General features: G+C 48.6%; 2 protein-coding genes across 2 annotated transcripts in view; one reads left to right on the top strand and one right to left on the bottom strand.

The window, feature by feature from the left end:
* The window catches only part of FAM163B (family with sequence similarity 163 member B), a 314,838-nt gene that overhangs the window by 22,366 nt on the left and 272,423 nt on the right, over positions 1 to 20,049 (top strand). The gene's annotated exons all lie outside the window — the stretch shown is intronic.
* DBH (dopamine beta-hydroxylase) overlaps positions 12,097 to 20,049 on the bottom strand; it is a 93,367-nt gene continuing 85,414 nt past the window's right edge. The window contains exons 9-12 of the mRNA XM_068248030.1: positions 19,088 to 19,147; positions 17,628 to 17,755; positions 16,060 to 16,219; positions 12,097 to 13,037 (exon numbers count right to left, since the gene is read on the bottom strand). Coding sequence (XP_068104131.1) covers positions 12,903 to 13,037; positions 16,060 to 16,219; positions 17,628 to 17,755; positions 19,088 to 19,147 — 483 coding nt within the window. The 3' untranslated portion in view covers positions 12,097 to 12,902. The remainder of the gene's footprint in view (positions 13,038 to 16,059; positions 16,220 to 17,627; positions 17,756 to 19,087; positions 19,148 to 20,049) is intronic.

The raw sequence follows: 20,049 nt of genomic DNA, 5'->3' as shown, positions 1-20,049 counted from the left end.
AATACAGCGGATATAAATTACCTGTTCCGCCCGCGCGACTCCCCTGGTCCCCACTGTCTTATTTCCGTGCTGGGTTCCGGACCGCTGCAGCTACACAGAACTTCCTGTCCCGGCAGGAAGTTTAAACAGTAGAGCGCCCTCTACTGTTTAAACTTCCCCTGGACAGGAAGTTCAGTAGCTTCAGGAACGGCCCGGAGCGGAGAAGAAGACAGCGGGGACCAGGGGACTCGCGCCGGCGGAACAGGTAATGTATGCAGGGGGGAAAGGGGCGTGGCAGCTCCACAGCTTGCGATCGGTTGCATGCTGAAACCGATTCACAATCTGTTTGCAGTAAAGGCAGCCATACGATCCCTCTCTGATCAGTGAGGGATCTATCTGTTGGTCGAATCTGATGGCAAATCGACCAGTGTATGGCCACCTTAATTCGTTCATGTTGTTTGATCCTCTGTGAGTCTGCAGGTTATTTACTCCTGGCAGGCGTGGGAAAAAAAAAACCAGACAGCACCAACTGCCAGTATCGATAAACACACCCACTAACCATGTGATAGGCTGAAGGGGTTGTCTTTTTATACTGCTTGCTGTACAGTTATTTCCCACAATGCAACGATGTTCACAGAGAGGAAACGGTCAGGGCCATGGCCATGACCTCACACTGTGGGAGGGGTTTCATCTCAATATTAGCTACACATCAGTCCCTGGTGATCTATTGGGGCTGGTGCACACCAAGAGCTCTTCTGAGTGCTTTTAAAAATGCCATCGCTTTGAAAAGCGCTTGGCTAATGTATATGAATGGGATAGAACACACCAGAGCCATGTGATTTTTTTTTTTTTTGATTTTTTTTTTTTTTGATTTTTTTTTTCTCAGAAATCAGCAGAAATGCTGCAGGACCTGCATTTGCATTTGAGGCGATTCAGCCTCAATGTTATATAGGAAAGAGAAAATCGCTCTGCTCAAGCGTTTTTCCAAAGTGTTTTTGTTACAGAAGCTGTTCAGTTACAGCTGTACTGTAACAATATAAAATCTGCTACCCCAAAACTCTTCAAAAATCGCTAGGCACATGCCTAGAAAAATCGATTTCTGGTGTGCACTGGCCCTTAGAGAAAAGGTAAAGATATCTCAGGCAAAGAGGGTCTCTACTTCTGATTGGATTTTGCATTAAAGTTTCTCTTAAAGAGACACTGAAGCGAAAAAAAAACTATATTATGATTTGTATGTGTAGTACAGCTAAGAAATAAATCATTAAGATCAGATACATCAGTCTAATTGTTTCCAGTACAGGAAGAGTTAAGAAACTCCAGTTGTAGAGATGATGGCTTTTTTTGCATAGAGATAACAACTTTCAAAGTCATGGAGAGGGCTGTCTTCTGACTTTTATTATCTCAACTGTTAGTTGACTATTTACTTTTCCTCTGGCAGAGGAGAGGTCATTAGTTCACAGACTGCTCTGAAAGAATCATTTTGAATGCTGAGTGTTGTGTAATCTGCACATATTAGAGAATGATGCAATGTTAGAAAAAACACTATATACCTGAAAATAAAAATATGAGAATATTTTCTTTGCTGCTAATCTTCTAGTAATTATTCATAGTACACAACCAATTCATTATATCATATATATTTTTTCGCTTCAGTGTCTCTTTAACCACTTGCCGACCGCACGCTTATACCGTGCGTCGGCAAAGTGGCAGCTGCAGGACCAGCGACGCAGTACTGCGTCGCCAGCTGCAGGCTGATTAATCAGGAAGCAGCCGCTCGTGCGAGCGGCTGCTTCCTGTCAAATCACGGCGGGGGGGCTCCGTGAATAGCCTGCGGGCCGCCGATGGCGGCTCGCAAGCTAAATGTAAACACAAGCGGAAATAATCCGCTTTGTTTACATTTGTACGGCGCTGCTGCGCAGCAGCGCCGTAAGGCAGATCGGCGATCCCCGGCCAATCAGCGGCCGGGGATCGCCGCCATGTGACAGGGGACGTCCTGTCACTGGCTGCACAGGACGGATAGCGTCCTGTGCAGCCCAGATCTCCCGGGGGAGAAGGTAGGAGAGGGAGGGGGGAGAATGTCGCCGCGGAGGGGGGCTTTGAGGTGCCCCCCCCGCAAAATGCCTGCAAGTAGGAGCGATCAGACCCCCCCTGCACATCATCCCCCTAGTGGGGAAAAAAGGGGGGCGATCTGATCGCTCTGTGTGGCCGCGGATCTGTGCTGGGGGCTGCAGAGCCCACCCAGCACAGATCCAAACAGCGCTGGTCCTTAAGGGGGGGTAAAGGGTGGGTCCTCAAGTGGTTAAAGCCTCATACACATGCTAGATTACGCTTGGTTGGGTCGATGGTTCTGTGCCATCTTGTCTGAGAATCTGGTGTGTGTGTATGTAGCTATGTATAGCAATCCAACATGGCGGCTCGCTAAGCGATGAACAAGCGCCACGTATCATTTTCTCACCATTCCGCAGGATGCCCCTCATTGGTTAGCTGCCCGTTGCTCCTCCTCTCTCAACAGAACCGCACACGGTATACATGTCTGTGGAGCGCCGCTTCCTGTCGCTGTCACGCTAACCATTACCGATCAGGATCTGCCGTGTGTATGAGGGCTAGCGCTTATCTGACAGCTGGCCGCCATCGAACAGTCATTGTATTACTTCTGTGCAAAGATCCGGTTCAGCCCAGCGGAGAGAGAATAACTCGCACAGTCGTAATCCTGATAACATCCGTTGTTTTACACCCTCATTTCAATCTCGCCTCAGATCGCGTTTGTCTTATCATCTTGCTATTATCGATAAACACAAAATATGGGCCAAACTTGAAATGTAAAATAATTGTTGAATACGAATTAAAGCTGTTTGCAGAAAAGCATTCTAGTGATTATTTTTTATTCCTATAGAGTGAATGTTTTGCCTCTTGTGGCCCGTACTCACGGGCAGCAAAAGTTGCCTGTCGCCAGCACACGTGAGCGTGTGGGCGACAGCTCCTCGCCAGGTCCCTCCGCGTACACACGCAGAAGAGGGACCAGCGGCGCGACGGAAGCTGTCGCCGACGTTACTCCTCCCCCTGCCGGAAGCTCCGTATACCTCAATGGAGGTTGCTGTCGCTAGTCCGCGTACTCACGCGGACTAGCGACCGTTGCGGCGGCGACTGTCGCCAGGCGATTGAGCAGTTCAATCGCCTGGCGACATCCGCGATGGGCGACAGTTCGGGGTGCGCGCCCGTGCAACGGTGCATACTCACGGGCGACCTGTCGCCGCAACACGCGCGCGACAATCGTAGCCCGTGAGTATGGGCCATTATGCTGGGTACACACGGCTCGTTTTTGAGCCATTAAGATGGCTCGATAATTTCCGACATGTCCCATCTCCCGCCCCGATTGTTTCGACGCTCGAATCCGGATTGAAGTGAATGGAAAAAGATAAGAAAAATGAGCGGAAGATAATTGACTGCAGAATCGAGCGGCGAAACGATCGAATGAGAGAACTGACCAGCAAAAACGAGCTGTGTATGCCCAGCATTAGGGCCCTTTTCTTACGCTTTGCGTCGCAATGGACAATATTATCGCAACGCAGTGCAGTGAGGCAGGTTCCGTCAGTAACGCATAGCATTGTGTGCGTTTTGCAGGGTAACATGCACATATCCAGTGGCAGTGAAGCACTGTTCATTGCACCGTATGCTTCACTGTATGGTCGCACGTCTGACTTGCTGCGACATTTCATTAGCATTGCATTGGTCTGGTATCGCAACATGTACAGTGCGAAACGACCCTTAAAGGACAATTGTAACTAGAGGAATATAATGGAGGCTGACATATTTTTCTTTTTAAACAATACCAGTTGCCTGGCTGTCCTGCTGATCCTCTGCCTCTAATACTTTTAGCCATAGCCCCTGAACAAGCATGAATCAGATCCGGTGCTCTGACTGAAGTGTGACTGGATTAGTAGCATGCTGTTGCTTGTTTCAGGTGTGTGATTCAGACACTACTGCAGCCAGATAGATCAGCAGGACAGCCAGGCAAGTGGTATAAATATGGCAGCCTTCATATCACTCTCACCTCGGGTTCACTTTAATGCGGTGTTTCTCAAACCTGGCCTCATGACTCCCCAGCGGGGCATGTTTTGCAGGCAGCCTCCCCTATGCACAGGTGGGGTAATTAGTGTCTCAGCTAGGTGCATTCCATGTAACAAATTACCCCACCTGTGCATAGGGGAGGCTGCCTGCAGAACATGCCCTGCTGGGGAGTCACAAGGACAGGTTTGAGGCCCAGTGCACACCAAACCCGCTACAAGATCCGCAAAACGCTAGCGGTTTTTGGAGCAGATTTCAGAGCGATTCTAGGCATGTTTAGAGACGTTTTCTACACATGCCTAGCGTTTTTGTGTAGCAGATTTCATATATTGTTACAGTAAAGCTGTTACTGAACAGCTTCTGTAACAAAAACGCCTGGAAAACTGCTCTGATCTGGCGACTTTCAGAGCGGTTTGAGCTTTTCCTATACTTTACATTGAGGCAGAAACGCTTCGGCAAACCTCAAACATGCAGCAGGAGGCACGTTTGCTACAAACCTCAAACCGCCAGCGTGCACCATCCCATTGAAATACATTAGCCAAGCGGTTTCACAGGCGGATGTGGTTGATCGCTCCTAAAACCGCTCGGTGTGCACTGGGCCTGAGAAACGCTGCTTTAACGTGTAAACTCACTTATTTGATGTCCGCTCATATTCACATTATATCCATCAGTGCAGAAATCCAGGCATCATGCTGCATTTGTATTGGTTATTGGTATGGTTATTATTACAATTTAAAATTCCGAATCAGAAAATGTAATCAATCTGAACGTTTAATGCCTTTTATCGCTTACGTTTTGATCATAAAATCAACCAACCCATTTATGGGAGCAGACGATAAGTTCCTTCCAATTACATTCACTTGTAAAAATCGCATTGAAAGTTTGCATCTGATGAGAAAATTGTACTGTTAGTGGGTACCTTTAGGGTGAGCGGATAGGGTAGGGCGAGGTTAGATTAGTGGTTAGGCCTATCAGTCAGTCTCAGCCAACAGAGATTGAAAAACCCTCCTACTAAAAAGCAATGCTTGGTGTGGTTCGCCTTCTTAAAACAGAAGGTATTTGCGATAATTCAGCTTTAAGTGAACATCTGTGGGTACCCACAATGCACCGCTACTGAATATGCAAATAATCTTTTTGCCCCTGTAAACCAGGCTTACATCCAGAACTGCTGGTGTCTAGCAAGGTTTTAGGCCACCCCGAGCTGATTGGTTACTCTGTTGACACAAATCGTTACACCAGTACAACAAAGAACAGAATTCTGATTATTAGATATATATCTGCATTATAGGTGATACTGCAGATCACCTGATTATATGGTGATCTGCAGAATCACCTATAATACTGGTATATAAGAAGCTAATGTGACAACAAATAGCAATGAGTGATTGGTGCAACAGTAGTACTGATAGCTTTGGCAATACCTCACCAGAGGAGCTGGTGGGTATTAACAGTACTGTGTCCCTCACCAGAGTCAAGGGCCCTCTGGTGAGAGTAGAGTGGTCAGACTGATCGGGTTGGCAACAGACAGACAGAGGCAGTACAAAATCGGAAGGCAGAGACAAGAAGGTATAAACAGGCAGAGTCGGCAGCAAGATCAGATGGGCAGAGGTACAGAATCACTGAGCAGAAGAGTAGTCAGAACGAGCCAGAGTCATGCACAGATAATAACACAGTAATGAATAATATTAGGCTATCAAACAATTCCTATTTTGTGTGAAATCCCTGGTTTCCTCCCGGATCAAAGCACACCGGAACTATCTAAGGGTCCGAGCGCTAACACAGAGTATTCGCAACAGCAGACAAGTTGCGAGTGATTCAGCTAGGCTTATGAAGCAGAGGAGACCCCTCTGGCACGCCCCCTCCTATCAGCCAATGAGGAGCGGCGAGCGTCTCATCTGCCGTCAGCCGATCGGCCGGTCAGCTGACGCGCCTCCTCCCCGCATAAAGGTCCTGTCTGTGCACGCGCGCACGCGACAATGCAACCCTATGTGCTGCTGACAGACCCGTCCTCGGCGTGCTAGACGCCTGAGGCACGGATAGATTGCTAGGCATGGAGCTGGAGGCAGCCGCAGTGGTAGCGCTGTTCACCGCAGCCGCCTCTCCAGCGTTTGTTACAACTGGTCCAAGCCCTATCTCATACAGCTATTTGAATCCCTGCCATACACTACTGAGGACTAACAGTCCGAAACAGGTTGTCTGCATGTGGGATTGGTGTGGCTCTGTATAATTCATATCTCTAGGCTTGCTATACACCAGCAGTTCTGGATGCTTGCCTGGCTTACAGGGGCATAAAGAGATAATTTGCATATTCAGTAGTGGTGCATTGTGGGTAACCACAGATGTTCACTTAAATTGAATTATTATTATTGAATTATCGCAAGTACCTTCTGTTTTAAAGGGAAGATCCATGGGAAAAAAAAATACTAATCCACTTACCTGGGGCTTCCTCCAGCCCGTGGCAGGCAGGAAGTGCCCTCGGCGCCGCGCCGGAGGCTCCTGGTCTTTTCCGGTGGCGCACCCGATTTGGCCAGGCCGGCTTCCTGGTCGGGCTTCTCCTTGCGCTCCAGCGTGCGTCTCATGAGGTCACGCTGACATCATCGGACGTCCTACGGACTGTACTGCGCAGGAGCAGAACTACTGAGCCTGCGCAGTACAGCCTGAAGGACGTCCGATGACGTCAGCGCGACCACGTGAGACGCACGTTGGAGTGCACAAGAGCCCGACCTGGAAGCCGGCCTGGCCACGTCGGGTAAGCCTCCGGAAAAGACCAGGAGCCTCCGGCGCGGCGCCGAGGGCAGGTCCTGCTTGCCATGGGCTGGAGGAAGCCCCAGGTAAGTGGATTAGTATTTTTATTTTCTCCGTGAACCCTCCCTTTAAAGGGAACCAGAGACGAAGCACCCTTGTGTATTTTACCATGTATATCAGTAGGAACATTAGAGAAAACAACACTTACCATGCTCTCTGTTTCACCCTCACTGCTAAGTGTCTGTTATCAGCAGTCACAAGAATCCCAGACTGAGCAATTAAATCTGGCTTTGCTGGGAATGATTATTGCTGAGTCATTATAGCAAAGCCACAAGGGGGCAGGCTTGGGCTTGAAATAACACCACAGAAGACAGACTTAGCTATAATCTTTCTGTAGCAAAGCTAGACAGAGCAGCCTGACTTCTCAGTCGGGGATTCTTATCAGACGTGATAACAGTCAGATTACACAGAGAACAATGAAACAAAGGGCAGATTAGGTGTTTACTGTCATGTTCCCACTGATTTATAAGGTAAAATACAAGAGGGTGCTTCATCTCTGGTTCTCTTTAAAGTGAACCAGAGACGAAGCACCCTTGTGTATTTTACCATAGAAATCAGTGGGAACATTAGAGAAAACATTTACCATGCTCTCTGTTCCATCCTCACTGCTAAAAGTGTCTGTTATCTAGCTGAGATAAGAATCCCGGACTGAGCATTGAGTCTGGCTTTGCTATAATGACTCAGCTATAATGATTCCTGAGCAAAGCCAGCAGGGGGCAGGCTTGGACTTGAAGACAGCAAAGAACACAGTCTCAGCTATAATTATTCTGTAGCAAAGCCAGACCGACTGCTTAGTCGGGATTCTTATTTTAGAGGTGATAACAGGCAAATTAAACAGAGAACAATGTAACAAAGAGCAGATTAGGTGTTTACTGTCATGTTCCCACTGATTTATAAGGTAAAATACATGAGGTTGCTTCATCTCTGGTTCTCTTTAAGAAGGTAAACTACACCAAACATTGCTTTTTAGTAGGAGGGCTTTACAATGTCTTTTGGCCCCTTATACTCTCCTAGTGGTTTGGGTCACCCCGACTCTGTTCTCTGTTGCTCACTGAGTCCACCTATGGGCATATGGTGGCTGCTGCTACTCAGTTAGTCTGGTATTCATTCTCTTATCCGCAGATGAGACGTGTATATTTTGGGTTTCTGTAGACCCCTTTTATAGTGCGCCGTGCTGTGGTGCCGCAGTTTAGCGCTGGGGGGGGGGGGGGTGTCACCACAGGGAATGGCGGCCAGTAGGGGGTTCTGTCATGTAGGATAAGGTGGCCTCCATTGTGACAGGCCGTCTATATATTTATCGTCAGTCAGTTACGAAGGAGTGAGGCAGATTTGCGGGATCGTCCCAGCGGAAGCCTCCAGCACTGTTGACAGGTTCTCTTGAAGTTGCCAATTTGTGCAGAGTTTAACCTTTCAGAGATCTGTCAGGTGTTGAGTGAAATCCGCAGGGAGACGGCGACCCGTCAGCATCTGCCGCCGCGCCTCGTTCTCTCCGACAAATCCAAACAAAGCTTCCCCCGAAGACCCCTCCCCCTGCGTCGCCCGCTTCCCGGACTCCTCTGCCAGCGAAGAGGGGAAGTCACCTGAATGTAAATATGACGGCGTCTCCGGGGAGACTTCAATTAGAGAGCGCGGGCGGCGAATATTCACCTGAAACGCAGCCAAGGAAGAAAGCCGCAGCAAGCGAAGTCGCTGCCAGTAACCGCGTGCGAAGCCTCAGCGTCTGTCTGTCAATGTCGCTCCTCATAACTGGAGACCATCAACAAGATCATTCCAGCTTGTGCGCAAATAATATAAGGATGGGTCACTTTAAGCACACCTGAAGTGTGAGGGAGATGGAGGCTGCCATATTCATTTCCTGTTAAACAATACCAGTTGCCTGGCAGCCCTGCTGATTTCTTTGGCTGCAGTAGTGTCTGAATCACACACCTGAAACAAGCATGCAGCTAATCCAGTCATACTTCAGTCAGAGCACCTGATCTGTTGCATGCTTGTTCAGGGGTTATGGCTATAAGTATTAGAGGTAGAGGAACAGCAGGATAGTCAGGGAATCTGCATTGGTTAATAGGACATAAATATGGAAGCCTCCATATTCCCCTCACTTCAGGTGTGTATTAAGAGGCACTAGACTACTTAGGGATCTAGCAGGAATCCTCACAGGGGACAGTTCTCCAATCACAGCGCCCTCTACAGTACAAAGCGTTGTGATTAGCTGAATAGTGTGGGTGGAGTTTACCATACCTTTCTGTAACCTGGCAGTTGGAGAGGGAGCCGCCCACTAGAGGTGGAAGAACAGTTTGACTGCCCCTGTGACGGCCTGTTCATTGCTTGCAGCCACTTCCATGGCGGTGAGGTCTTTTAGTAATGCGCAGGCACTGGCTGGCGGCGAGCGTCCTAGATCGTGCGCCTCTGGCCGGGAGCACTCTGTGCATGGTGAAATCAATGTGCTGATTAAAGGATACCCAAGGTGACATGTGACATGATGAGATAGACGTGTATGTACAGTGCCTAGCACACAAATAACTAGGCTGTGTTCCTTTTTTTCTTTCTCTGCCTGAAAGAGTTAATAAAATTAACCTTTAGCAGCCAATTTATTTAGAGGCATTGAGAGCAGTGTGTTTGACAATAATGTGCCTGCTGACTGTGATGTAGAGGGTCAAAGTTTTGCTCAATAGTGCATTATGGGGTGAATCGAACTTCCGCGAATGTTCGCCTGGTGCAGGCGAACGCGAACCCCCAAAGTTCGCCTGGAACCGTTCGCAGGCGAACCGTTCGCGACATCTCTATAGGAGAGCTCCGTGGCTGCGGCCGCAGTAGGAAGGGCCAGTGGCTGCGGCCAGAGTAGGAGAGGTCCGTGGCTGCGGCCCGAGTAGAAGGGGTCAGTGGCTGTGGCCCGAGTAGGAGGGGTCAGTGGCTGCGGCCGCAGTAGGAGGTGGGGACTGTGACAATGACGCCTTCATATTACACCTAGAGGCAAAACTCTGCATTGTCAGAAGCCGACACCTTTTATTCTGGGACATATTTGCATATGGCTGATTCTATCTGCAGATCTCTACAGGAAAGTTATCACTGTGTGTCACTCAGGAGCTCACAATCTAATGTCCCCTCCAGCTCCCCTATCTCTCGTCCAACAGGCGCTCCTCCACCAATAGCCTCAGATTTCAGTATGTCGTCGCCGTGGCAGCAGCTGCAGTTGGTGGAGGTTTATCAGTTTGGCCTCAGCAGGTGAGATCTCCACTCGGTTAAACTCATTTGAAAAGAATGTAGCGAGCTCAGCAGGCAACTGGCAGATAAATTACAAAAACCGTCTAATATATGTTTCTGTCACTCCGAAGCGGCACCAGCGAGCGCGACACACAATGCTGAGGCGCGAATCTGACGCAGGATCTGACGGCTGGCGAACTGGATGAGTAAAATGGCGTTCTGGAAAATCACAAAGAGAGTCACAGGAATCTGACTTCTCTGATTGAATAAACCCATCTCACAGATGTTTTCTCATCTCACCTGGAGAATATCATCTTCAGCAAGTCTAAACATTCCAAAAACAGGAAGTCTAAACATTCTAAAAACACATACCCCTCAACACTGTGAGATGAGAAAAAGTCACGCCCCTGCCACACCCCTGATCACACCCCCGTCACACCCCTAGTCACGCATATCATAAAGATTTTATAAGAATAATATGTTCTATAATTCAAACCACACCGGTCCTTTCTATCCTGGTTCATTTTCCTTCATAGTAACATTTTACAATTAGTAATATATCAATGTAAAGGATGGGAATAAAGTTTAGAGTCGAACACATTTAGTAGAGAAATATATATATTTACATAGAAAGAGGGACAAAGTCCTGAAAGAGGGACACATGAGGAGGAAAGAGGGACAGTTAGGAGCTATGAAGACAGGAAGTCAAAACATTCTAAAAACAGGAAGTTAAAACATTCTAAAGGTATAGCTCCTGTCTGTCCCTCTTTGGGAACCCAATGCCTCTTTCTTCCTCATTTGTCCCTCTTTAAAGTGGATCCGAGATGAAGCACCCTCTTGTATTTTACCTTATAAATCAGTGGGAACATGACAGTAAACACCTAATCTGCCCTTTGTTTCATTGTTCTCTGTGTAATCTGACCGTTATCACCTCTGATAAGAATCCCTGACTGAGCATTCAGGCTGCTCCGTCTAGCTTTGCTACAGAAAGATTATAGCTAAGTCTGTCTTCTGTGGTGTTATTTCAAGCCCAAGCCTGCCCCCTTGTGGCTTTGTTATAATGACTCAGCCATTATCATTCCCAGCAAAGCCAGATTTAATTGCTCAGTCCGGGATTCTTATCACAGCTGATAACAGACACTTTTAGCAGTGAGGATGAAACAGAAAGCATGGTAAGTGTTTTCTCTAATGTTCTTACTGATATACATGGTAAAATACACAAGGGTGCTTCGTCTCTGGTTCCCTTTCAGGACTGATGTACAGATCTATGTAAATATATGTATTTTTCTCCTGAAAAATGTGTTTGACTCTAAAAACTTTATTCCCATCCTTTACATTTATATATTTATTATTTTCAAATATTATTATGAAGGAAAATGAACCAGGATAGAGAGGACCAGTGTGGTTTGAATGACAAAACATATTTTTCTCATGAAATCTTTGTATGTGTGACTATTATTATTTAGTATTTATATAGTGCCGACATCTTCCGCAGCGCTGTACAGAGTGTATATTGTCTTGTGACTAGGGGTGTGTCAGGGGCGTGGTTAGAGGCATGATAGGGGTGTGGCTTAAGTGTCCCTCTTTCTGATCTCAAAAAGTTGGGAGGTATGTCTAAAGACCAGAAGTCAAAACATTCTAAAAACTGGACATCCACTCACTCTAAAAACAGGAAGTCCAAACATTCAAAAACAAAGGGAGGAATGTGATATCAGAAGCCTGATTTGCACCTAAATTCCTGACGTCTGTAAATAGAAGTTATTTGTATCTTTTCCTTATTAAGTGTGACTATTTACATTAATGAACTTGCTGCTCATTTTGTACAAGTAAAAGACGAGTGACTAAATTCCAAGCTGCTCACCATTTGCATGAAATTTGCATGCATGGTGGGGTTATTGGCATCTTGCTGACCATCTGTCGATGTCACACATATGGAGAATTCAGGACACCCCCAGTTTGTTTAGCTGAGTGTTCAAGAGATTTATGAAAGAGTGATTTTGAGGAACAAAAAAAACAACAACTTTCAATCAATTCTTAGCAGCCCATTTATTTAGAGGCATGCAAGCACTCCAGTCCATCGTATTTTAGCACATTGTTTTTATTTCTTATTTGTTACATTTCCTTGCTACTAATTGTAATGTGTGTTTATGACCACTTGTCACTAGGGGGCAGTGTGAGACAATAGAGGAGTCCTGCTTTCAGTTTCTGTATTTTCTGCTAGCAGAGAGAGATCAAAGCATTCCAAGAATTTACAGCACGAGATCAAAAGCAGCAGGCTTATCTCAAACGAGATAACTCTACTGAAGCTACTAATGGCTTAAATCTGCTCTATTTACCTTGTAGGGAGGGAATTTACAGGAGGTAAAACAGAGAAACCGTACATACACTTTAAATTCATCCCAAGATGGTGGACACAGAGAAAGCTGTTACACTTTTCCAATTCCTGGCTGGAATTCCTTCATGACACAATGCCTGGCCAATTGACCAAAGCTTTGCTCCTGTGGTCCCTGCCTGACAGCAGGAGACCAGAAGAGTCTGGACATCACTTCCTCAAGCTTCTGGCACTGGTCATGTGACACTAGTCATGTGACTGGCAGAGGTGTGAAGGCTTGCCAGGGTACGTGCCGGTTGTGTGGTTTGCCTCAGTTATGGTTAGAGCAGGTTTACCTCCATCCAATGCAGAAATATCTCTTCTAGAATGCACATGACTCAGATGATTTATTTTTTGGGAAAAATGTGTTCTACCAGGAAGCCTGCCAGTGTGAACAAATATGAAATTATGAGGTGAACTTATGAACGTTTTCTTGATGTTGAAACAGCTGCTGATATTCCAGTGTCTCTGGTGGAGCTTCTCAGGAAACCTGATATTTGTTAATGTTGACAAATGCTGGTCCTGGTGATGCTGGCACCTCAGGGGCGGGGCACGATGTGTCCTCAGGGGGCAGGGCCTGTTTAATGTCTGGCAATGGTTGCCTCTCCCACTCACCCTAAAAGTAAACAGAATTGAAAAAAAAAAAAAAGGTTGTCAGCAATAGGGTCTGTGGGAGCACAAGTTTTTAAGGGTCTCAGGTGAATTAGGAACTAAAATGCTGCTTTTCTGGCAATACTACAGGTACTCTGTCACCTCAGGGCCGGTGCTACCATAGAGGCAAAGGGGGTAATTGCCCCAGGGCCCCAGAGCCTGTAGGGGCCCCCAAGGCATCTCCTTCCCATCTTAACCTTTGCTCCCTGGGGCCTCTGCAGAGTCTTTGGCAATGTAGCCTCTCACCTGCCCCAGCTACTTTGCCAAAGACTGGCAGGGGCCCCGGGAAGCACAGGTAAGTTGGGTGGTGATTGGGAGGGAGGGTCAGCAGCCAGCTCAGGGGCGCAGGAGGGAAATTTGTTGCAAAAAGGGCCCCTAATGCTGCTTTTTGGCCTATTGGGGGGCCCCTGGATTTATTCTGCCCCGGGGCCCCTCTGTTACTAGAACCGGCCCTGTGTCACCTGTCATCCTAATCCAGTTTCTCAGAAACTCTCATTCACCATCTGTACTCAAAAATAACAGAGATTCCCTAATACAAGAGGCAGAAAAGTTGAAGCCCCTCCCTCCCCACCCACTTACTGGCAGAGACTATTGTACCTTCATAGAAGCTCCAGATAAACCACCAATAAAGTGCCTGGCAACCTTGGCAGAATATGTTAATTCTTCTGTCGTCCAGGAAGTAGAACAAGCAGCTAGCAAATCACAGCCAATAGCTGCTGATCGATAACCGGCAGCTAACATGTTTGGCAGCTAGCAGTTTGATTTGTTAGCCGCAACTTCAGTTTCCTGGGCGAAGGTTACCAGTTTATTTTACATAAATTCTTCTCACAGACTGTAGAATTTATGAATCGGCTTTGCTCTAGCAGCTGCTTCTACTTCCTGAGTGACAGAGGGTCACATATACCAGAGGCGCTTCACTCATTCCTGGTCAGAAATCTTTTCATCGAGAAATCCCTACAGTATAGTATGGCTGTAATTGTCATAGAGAGCTGTGTGTGTGCCCGCCCCTGAGCATCCTGATGCAGATTTAGTCCCACCCATGCAGTACAGTACAGTCTGGCTGTAATTGTCTTAGAAAGTTATATGTGCTTGCCCCTGAGCATCCTGATGCAGATTTGGTCCCACCCATGCAGTACAGTCTGGCTGTAATTGTCTTAGAAAGTTATATGTGCCCGCCACTGATCCTCCTGATGCAAATTTAGCCCCACCCATGCAGTACAGTACAGTCTGGCTGTAATTGTCTTAGACAGCTGTGTGTGCTTGCCCCTAAGCATCCTGATGCAGATTTAGCCCCACCCATGTAGTAGTCTGGCTATAATAGTCTTACAGAGCTGTGTGTGCCCGCCCCTGAGCAACCTGATAAAAATTTAGCCCCCACCCATGCAGCCTGCTTCTAAACCCTTCAACTGGTCTGCTCCAGCTCACACATCCAAAATTTAAAACCAGAACAGACCTCTGTGATTTTATCCCAGACGTAAAAGGTGACTTGCACTTTAAAGTGGTAATCCTTTCTATAAATATATATTTTGTTTGTAACTTTTGACGGCGTTCAGCGTGACATCTGTCATTGTGTTTCCCCCGAACGCCCCTTCCCATGGGGAGGCCTGTAAGAGGCGGGAAAGAAAGTACTTTTCTATTCTAAATCAAGAGAAAAGAAAAACACGAAGCCTTAGAAATTCCGCCCCCTCGCCGTGAAGAGCGGGAGAGAAGGCGCTCTTTTATACGCGCTCTCACTTGACGCGTGGGTGAGCTGCGTATTAGCCGTGTTTATCCCAAAAAGATTACTTGTTCCTTCCCTCTGGGGAAACATCGCACCCGTAGCGGAGGGAAAACAAAACGAGATCGGCGAGCGTACGGAGAGAAGCGCGATATAGAATTGCAGCGTTTACAGATTAGGGAATTATAGGTTTCCGTGTCTCGTGGTCTATAAGGAACGCACTTAGAAGAAGTCGATCCTTATTTATGTAATTTGCAGACTTCAGAGCTCTCGAAAAACAGCGTAGGCAGCGCCGAATAATGATTCTGCGTAACTAAAGCGGGAACGATAAAGAACGGTACAGAAGAGAAACCCCCTAAAATGATACGGGGGACGGGGGTGTGAGCTGAGGGCTGGATGCTGGGCCTGAGGGCACTCGGGGTCCTTTGTATGAGAATCGGAATGTAATGGTTCTGTAAAGGCAGTATGTGAACCCTGCGCTGCATTCCAGATGCAACAGAATCTGCCGTGGCTAAATTGTTAATGTGTGGCTGTTCCGCCCATGTACACGAGCTCAAATCCAGGCATGCATGTAGACGTAGCATCTAATAGGTCACATGACACCTTTATAGTGGGCAGCGAGGCAATTCTGATTACATGACCAGAAGCAGAGAGCTCAGCGAGTCTACTTCAAGCCCTGTGGGTGTGGCTGTTCCTGCTACCCTGATTCCATCACGCTGCGGTTCAGACGGCAGGGGGAAGGCACATACTCAGTCTCTCTGAGAAAACTGCAGCCTATAGCGCAGACAGTCTGTGGAGCAGGGTAGTGACCAGATTATTCTCAAGAGATGTATTTAATGTCTCAGGCCCTGTTCACAGTGGCCAGTTGCGTTACAGAATAATTCTGCATGTTAACTCACTGTGCATATAATTCTATGGGACTGTTCACAGTAACAGATCGCATTGTTCTAACTCGCTGCATGCAGGCTTTACATTAAAATCTATGTCCAGTCTCCATTACAGTTCACAGACATTTTAACGTGTGGTTTATGCAACTGACCACTGTGAACCTAGCCTTAGCTAAAAACAAACTTACAGAGACACAAAACAAACTCCACAACTGGATGCTACACAGATCTACAGTAGAAGGGGTAATGCCTGCTGCATGTAACTGGCCCAATGATTGCTGCATACATTTTCATAGCATTAACATAAAATTTGCATGAGCTGGGAGGTGCTGGCGCCCCATTGGGCAGCCGCGTGTTCAGGTTTGTATGCGCGCTGGACTCACGGGAAAGCGGAGGGCGGAGGATCGGTTGCAATGCATGGAGATGGGGGAGTAGTTGTACAGGGAGTTCAGGACTTCGCTGGTGAACGAGTTCCAGGGAACCTCGTGGAACTGCTCGGCGACCTCTGCCTGCGGACAGGTGCAGACATCCTCCCCGCTAAACCTGCAAGACAAACAACAGTCAGAGAAATGTCCGATGGTGCCGTGCCTGGGGGCGGAGACAGGAAGTCCAGATAATGGTCACACCTCTAATAGCCTGGATATAGTTCTGTGCCTGGGGGGCAGAGACAGGCAGTACAACAACGAGCCCTACAGGAAGTCCAGATAATGGCCACACCTCTGATAGCCTGGACATAGTGCAGCTAGGGATGGTCAGTGGCATGCTATTAATTGTGGCTTGCGTGCTAATTTAGTGCAAATTGGACGTAACTTGGAATAAGACCTATCGAGTGCACTTTCTGTCATTTGCTATTGGCCAGATTCCAAGCTGCAAAGGAACGTGATTGCAAGCAACTCATTGGATAAAGGTGCATACACACACCCAATTCTTATTGGCTAATGACCATCCACTCTTAAAACCTCCATGTAGGGCCAGTTCTAGTAACAAAGAGGCCTTCTTGACAAGACCCTCCCCCCCCCCCCCCCCCACACCTTTCACAGACCTGACCAAAAAGCGACTCTTGTTGCTGCCAAATTGCCCCTGCTTTTCCAACCTGGCTGCCAGGTCACCTCCCAACGTCTCTGTGGTCCCCGGGGCCCCTGTAGGGTCTTTGGCTGGGTAGTGTCTCACCTGACCTGGGAATATTTTGCCCTCGTTCTCCTCACTCAGTATTACACAATATTCTGCCTGTAGCTGTCCTGCCAAGTCAGAGGGAGGGAGAGAGCCGATGAAGGCCGGGCTGCTGAACCGTGGCAGATTCTGGTATTCTGGTAACTATTTAATGGCAAGCAGGGAACTGGCAGACTAGTAAATACTTTTTTTGGCTGTTTTGAGACACTTTTCAAGAGGGTTGTATCTGAGATGCTAATATTCCTGGCTTGCATGATCATTTATTGCAGATTGTATGCACTATGCAGGGTGGAGCTGGTCCAGTCAAACACAGCTTCTGCCCAATTCTGATCTGCAAAAAAATCTGCAAGCCAGAATTATAATCTCATTGCTGATCTCTATAGAGCTCTGATGGCATGGGTGGTCCTCAGCGGTCCTCGGTCACCAGACACTCCCCTCTGTTACTCACCTGTCCACCAGACCCCTCCCCCCCGCCGCGCGTCACTCACCTGTTCACCAGACCCCTCCCCCGCCGCACATCACTTACCTGTTCACCAGACCCCTCCCCCTGCTGCGCGTCACTCACCTGTTCACCAGACCCCTCCCCCCACCGCGTGTCATTTACCTGTTCACCAGACCCCTCCCCCCGCATGTCACTCACCTGTTCACCAGATCCCTCCCCTGCTGCGCATCACTTACCTGTTCACCAGACCCCTCCCCCGCCACGCGCCACTCACCTGTTCACCAGACCCCTACCGCGCGTCACTCACCTGTTCACCAGACCCCGCCGCGCCTCACTCACCTGTTCACCAGACGGAAGTATTTCTGCAGAAATCCAGGGTCCACGTGGCTCTTACACAACTCCAGCTCAGTGTGAGGATAATAATGGACGTAATTCACACACATCTCATCCGTGATGCTGAACCCGCCCTGCGGAGACCGGAGAGAACAGCAGCGTCACAGCCATACAAAGCACCACTGCAACCACACCTCCAGCACCCTGCTCCTCCCACACTGCTCCTCCCCCCTGCGGAGCCAGGAGAGAACAGCAGCGTCACAAAGCAAGGCTACTACAGCCACACCTCCAGCACTCTGCTCCTCCCACTCTGCTCCCCCCCCCTGCGGAGCCAGGAGAGAACAGCAGTGTCACAAAGCAAGGCTACTACAGCCACACCTCCAGCACTCTGCTCCTCCCCCTCAACCCCACCCCCTGCGGAGCCAGGAGAGAACAGCAGCGTCACAGCCACACCTCCAGCACTCTGCTCCTCCCCCTCAACCCCACCCCCTGCGGAGCCAGGAGAGAACCGCAGCGTTACAGCCATAAAAAGCAACACTACAGCCACACCTCCAGCACTCTGCTCCTCCCCCCCTCCCCCGCTACAGAAGGAAGGGACTACACAGAGCTGGAGGTCCTCGGTGGTAACACCTGCAGTAAAGGCAGGCTCTTATAGCTGACAGTTTCTTTGGAGGAACTTTTACACTACTGTGCAGCATTAGGAGGTACAATTTGGAACAATCGCAACGCACCAAAGCCGAAGAAAAAGCAGTAAATCAACATGACTTCCGGGATTAGCAGGGTAACAAACTGCAGCTTGTGCATTATTTCTGCGCTGCCCAGAGCGCTTCCCGCGCATTGCGTCGCATCGCAGCCAGTGTCTCACGTCTCACTGACTTTAATGACCACTGCAACGAGGGAAAGTACCACGACATGACGCACTGCGATAACGGTAAAGGTGTCCACTAACGATACAATTGTTTACAAACGGTTCTTCATATGAACGATCGGAAATTATTGTTTGATCAGATTGGGTAAATTTTTGTTCCATTAGTGTGCACAAACAATCATTTATTTTTGTTTATATGAAGAGTTGATTATAAATGATCGTTCAGCAAATTGTATCGTTAGTGGCCACCTTAACAGGAGCCTTAGGCACCCTGTGGAATACCTGTGCTCTATATACACGCCTGCCGCTCCTGCCTGCAGCTGGGCGGAGCTCTGTGATCAGCTAGAGGTAGAATGTCTGGCTGAGGATCAGTAAGCGGAATATTTATAAAAGGGAATAACAATGGCAGGTTTCCTATTCCTGGTATCGCAGGTTTCCTTTAAACCCCGAGTCGGCTTCACAGCAAATAACAAAAAAAAAGCAAAGAAAGGAAAAGAAAATGGATCAAAGCAAGAAACAGAGCTGATATAATGCGACATGCGGCCGCCGTGCGACCCCAGAGGATGAGGAGAGGTTCTCTGCATCGTGCAATGCTTACCAGCGTGGCTCCGCTTCTGTCTTCTGTGTTATACAAACAGCTTGTGATCAGCAAATCCCCCTGTGAGATCAAACACAGACAGTGTGCGGTCAGAGTCAGAGAGCTCACCTCTGCACCCCCCAAACACAGACAGCGTGCGGTCAGAGTCAGAGAGCTCACCTCTGCACCCCCCAAACACAGACAGTGTGCGGTCAGAGTCAGAGAGCTCACCTCTGCACCCCCCAAACACAGACAGTGTGCGGTCAGAGTCAGAGAGCTCACCTCTGCACCCCCCAAACACAGACAGTGTGCGGTCAGAGTCAGAGAGCTCACCTCTGCACCCCCCAAACACAGACAGCGTGCGGTCAGAGTCAGAGAGCTCACCTCTGCACCATCTCCCCCCCCCCCCCAACACAGACAGCGTGCAGTCAGAGTCAGAGAGCTCACCTTTGCACCCTCCCCCCCCAAACACAGACAGCGTGCGGTCAGAGTCAGAGAGCTCACCTCTGCACCCCCCAAACACAGACAGCGTGCGGTCAGAGTCAGAGAGCTCACCTCTGCACCATCTCCCCCCCCCCCCAACACAGACAGCGTGCAGTCAGAGTCAGAGAGCTCACCTTTGCACCCTCCCCCCCAAACACAGACAGCGTGCGGTCAGAGTCAGAGAGCTCACCTCTGCACCCCCCAAACACAGACAGCGTGCGGTCAGAGTCAGAGAGCTCACCTCTGCACCATCTCCCCCCCCCCCCCCCCCCAACACAGACAGCGTGCAGTCAGAGTCAGAGAGCTCACCTTTGCACCCTCCCCCCCAAACACAGACAGCGTACGGTCAGAGTCAGAGAGCTCACCTCTGCACCATCTCCCCCCCCCCCCCAACACAGACAGCGTGCGGTCAGAATCGGAGAGCTCACCTCTGCACCCCCCAAACACAGACAGTGTGCGGTCAGAGTCAGAGAGCTCACCTCTGTACCCTCCAAACACAG

The sequence above is a fragment of the Hyperolius riggenbachi genome, chromosome 8 (genome assembly GCF_040937935.1).
Source record: "Hyperolius riggenbachi isolate aHypRig1 chromosome 8, aHypRig1.pri, whole genome shotgun sequence".
Taxonomy (NCBI): Eukaryota; Metazoa; Chordata; class Amphibia; order Anura; family Hyperoliidae; genus Hyperolius; species Hyperolius riggenbachi.
Note: the sequence above shows the minus strand (reverse complement) of the source record. Positions and strands in the feature narration are given on the sequence as shown.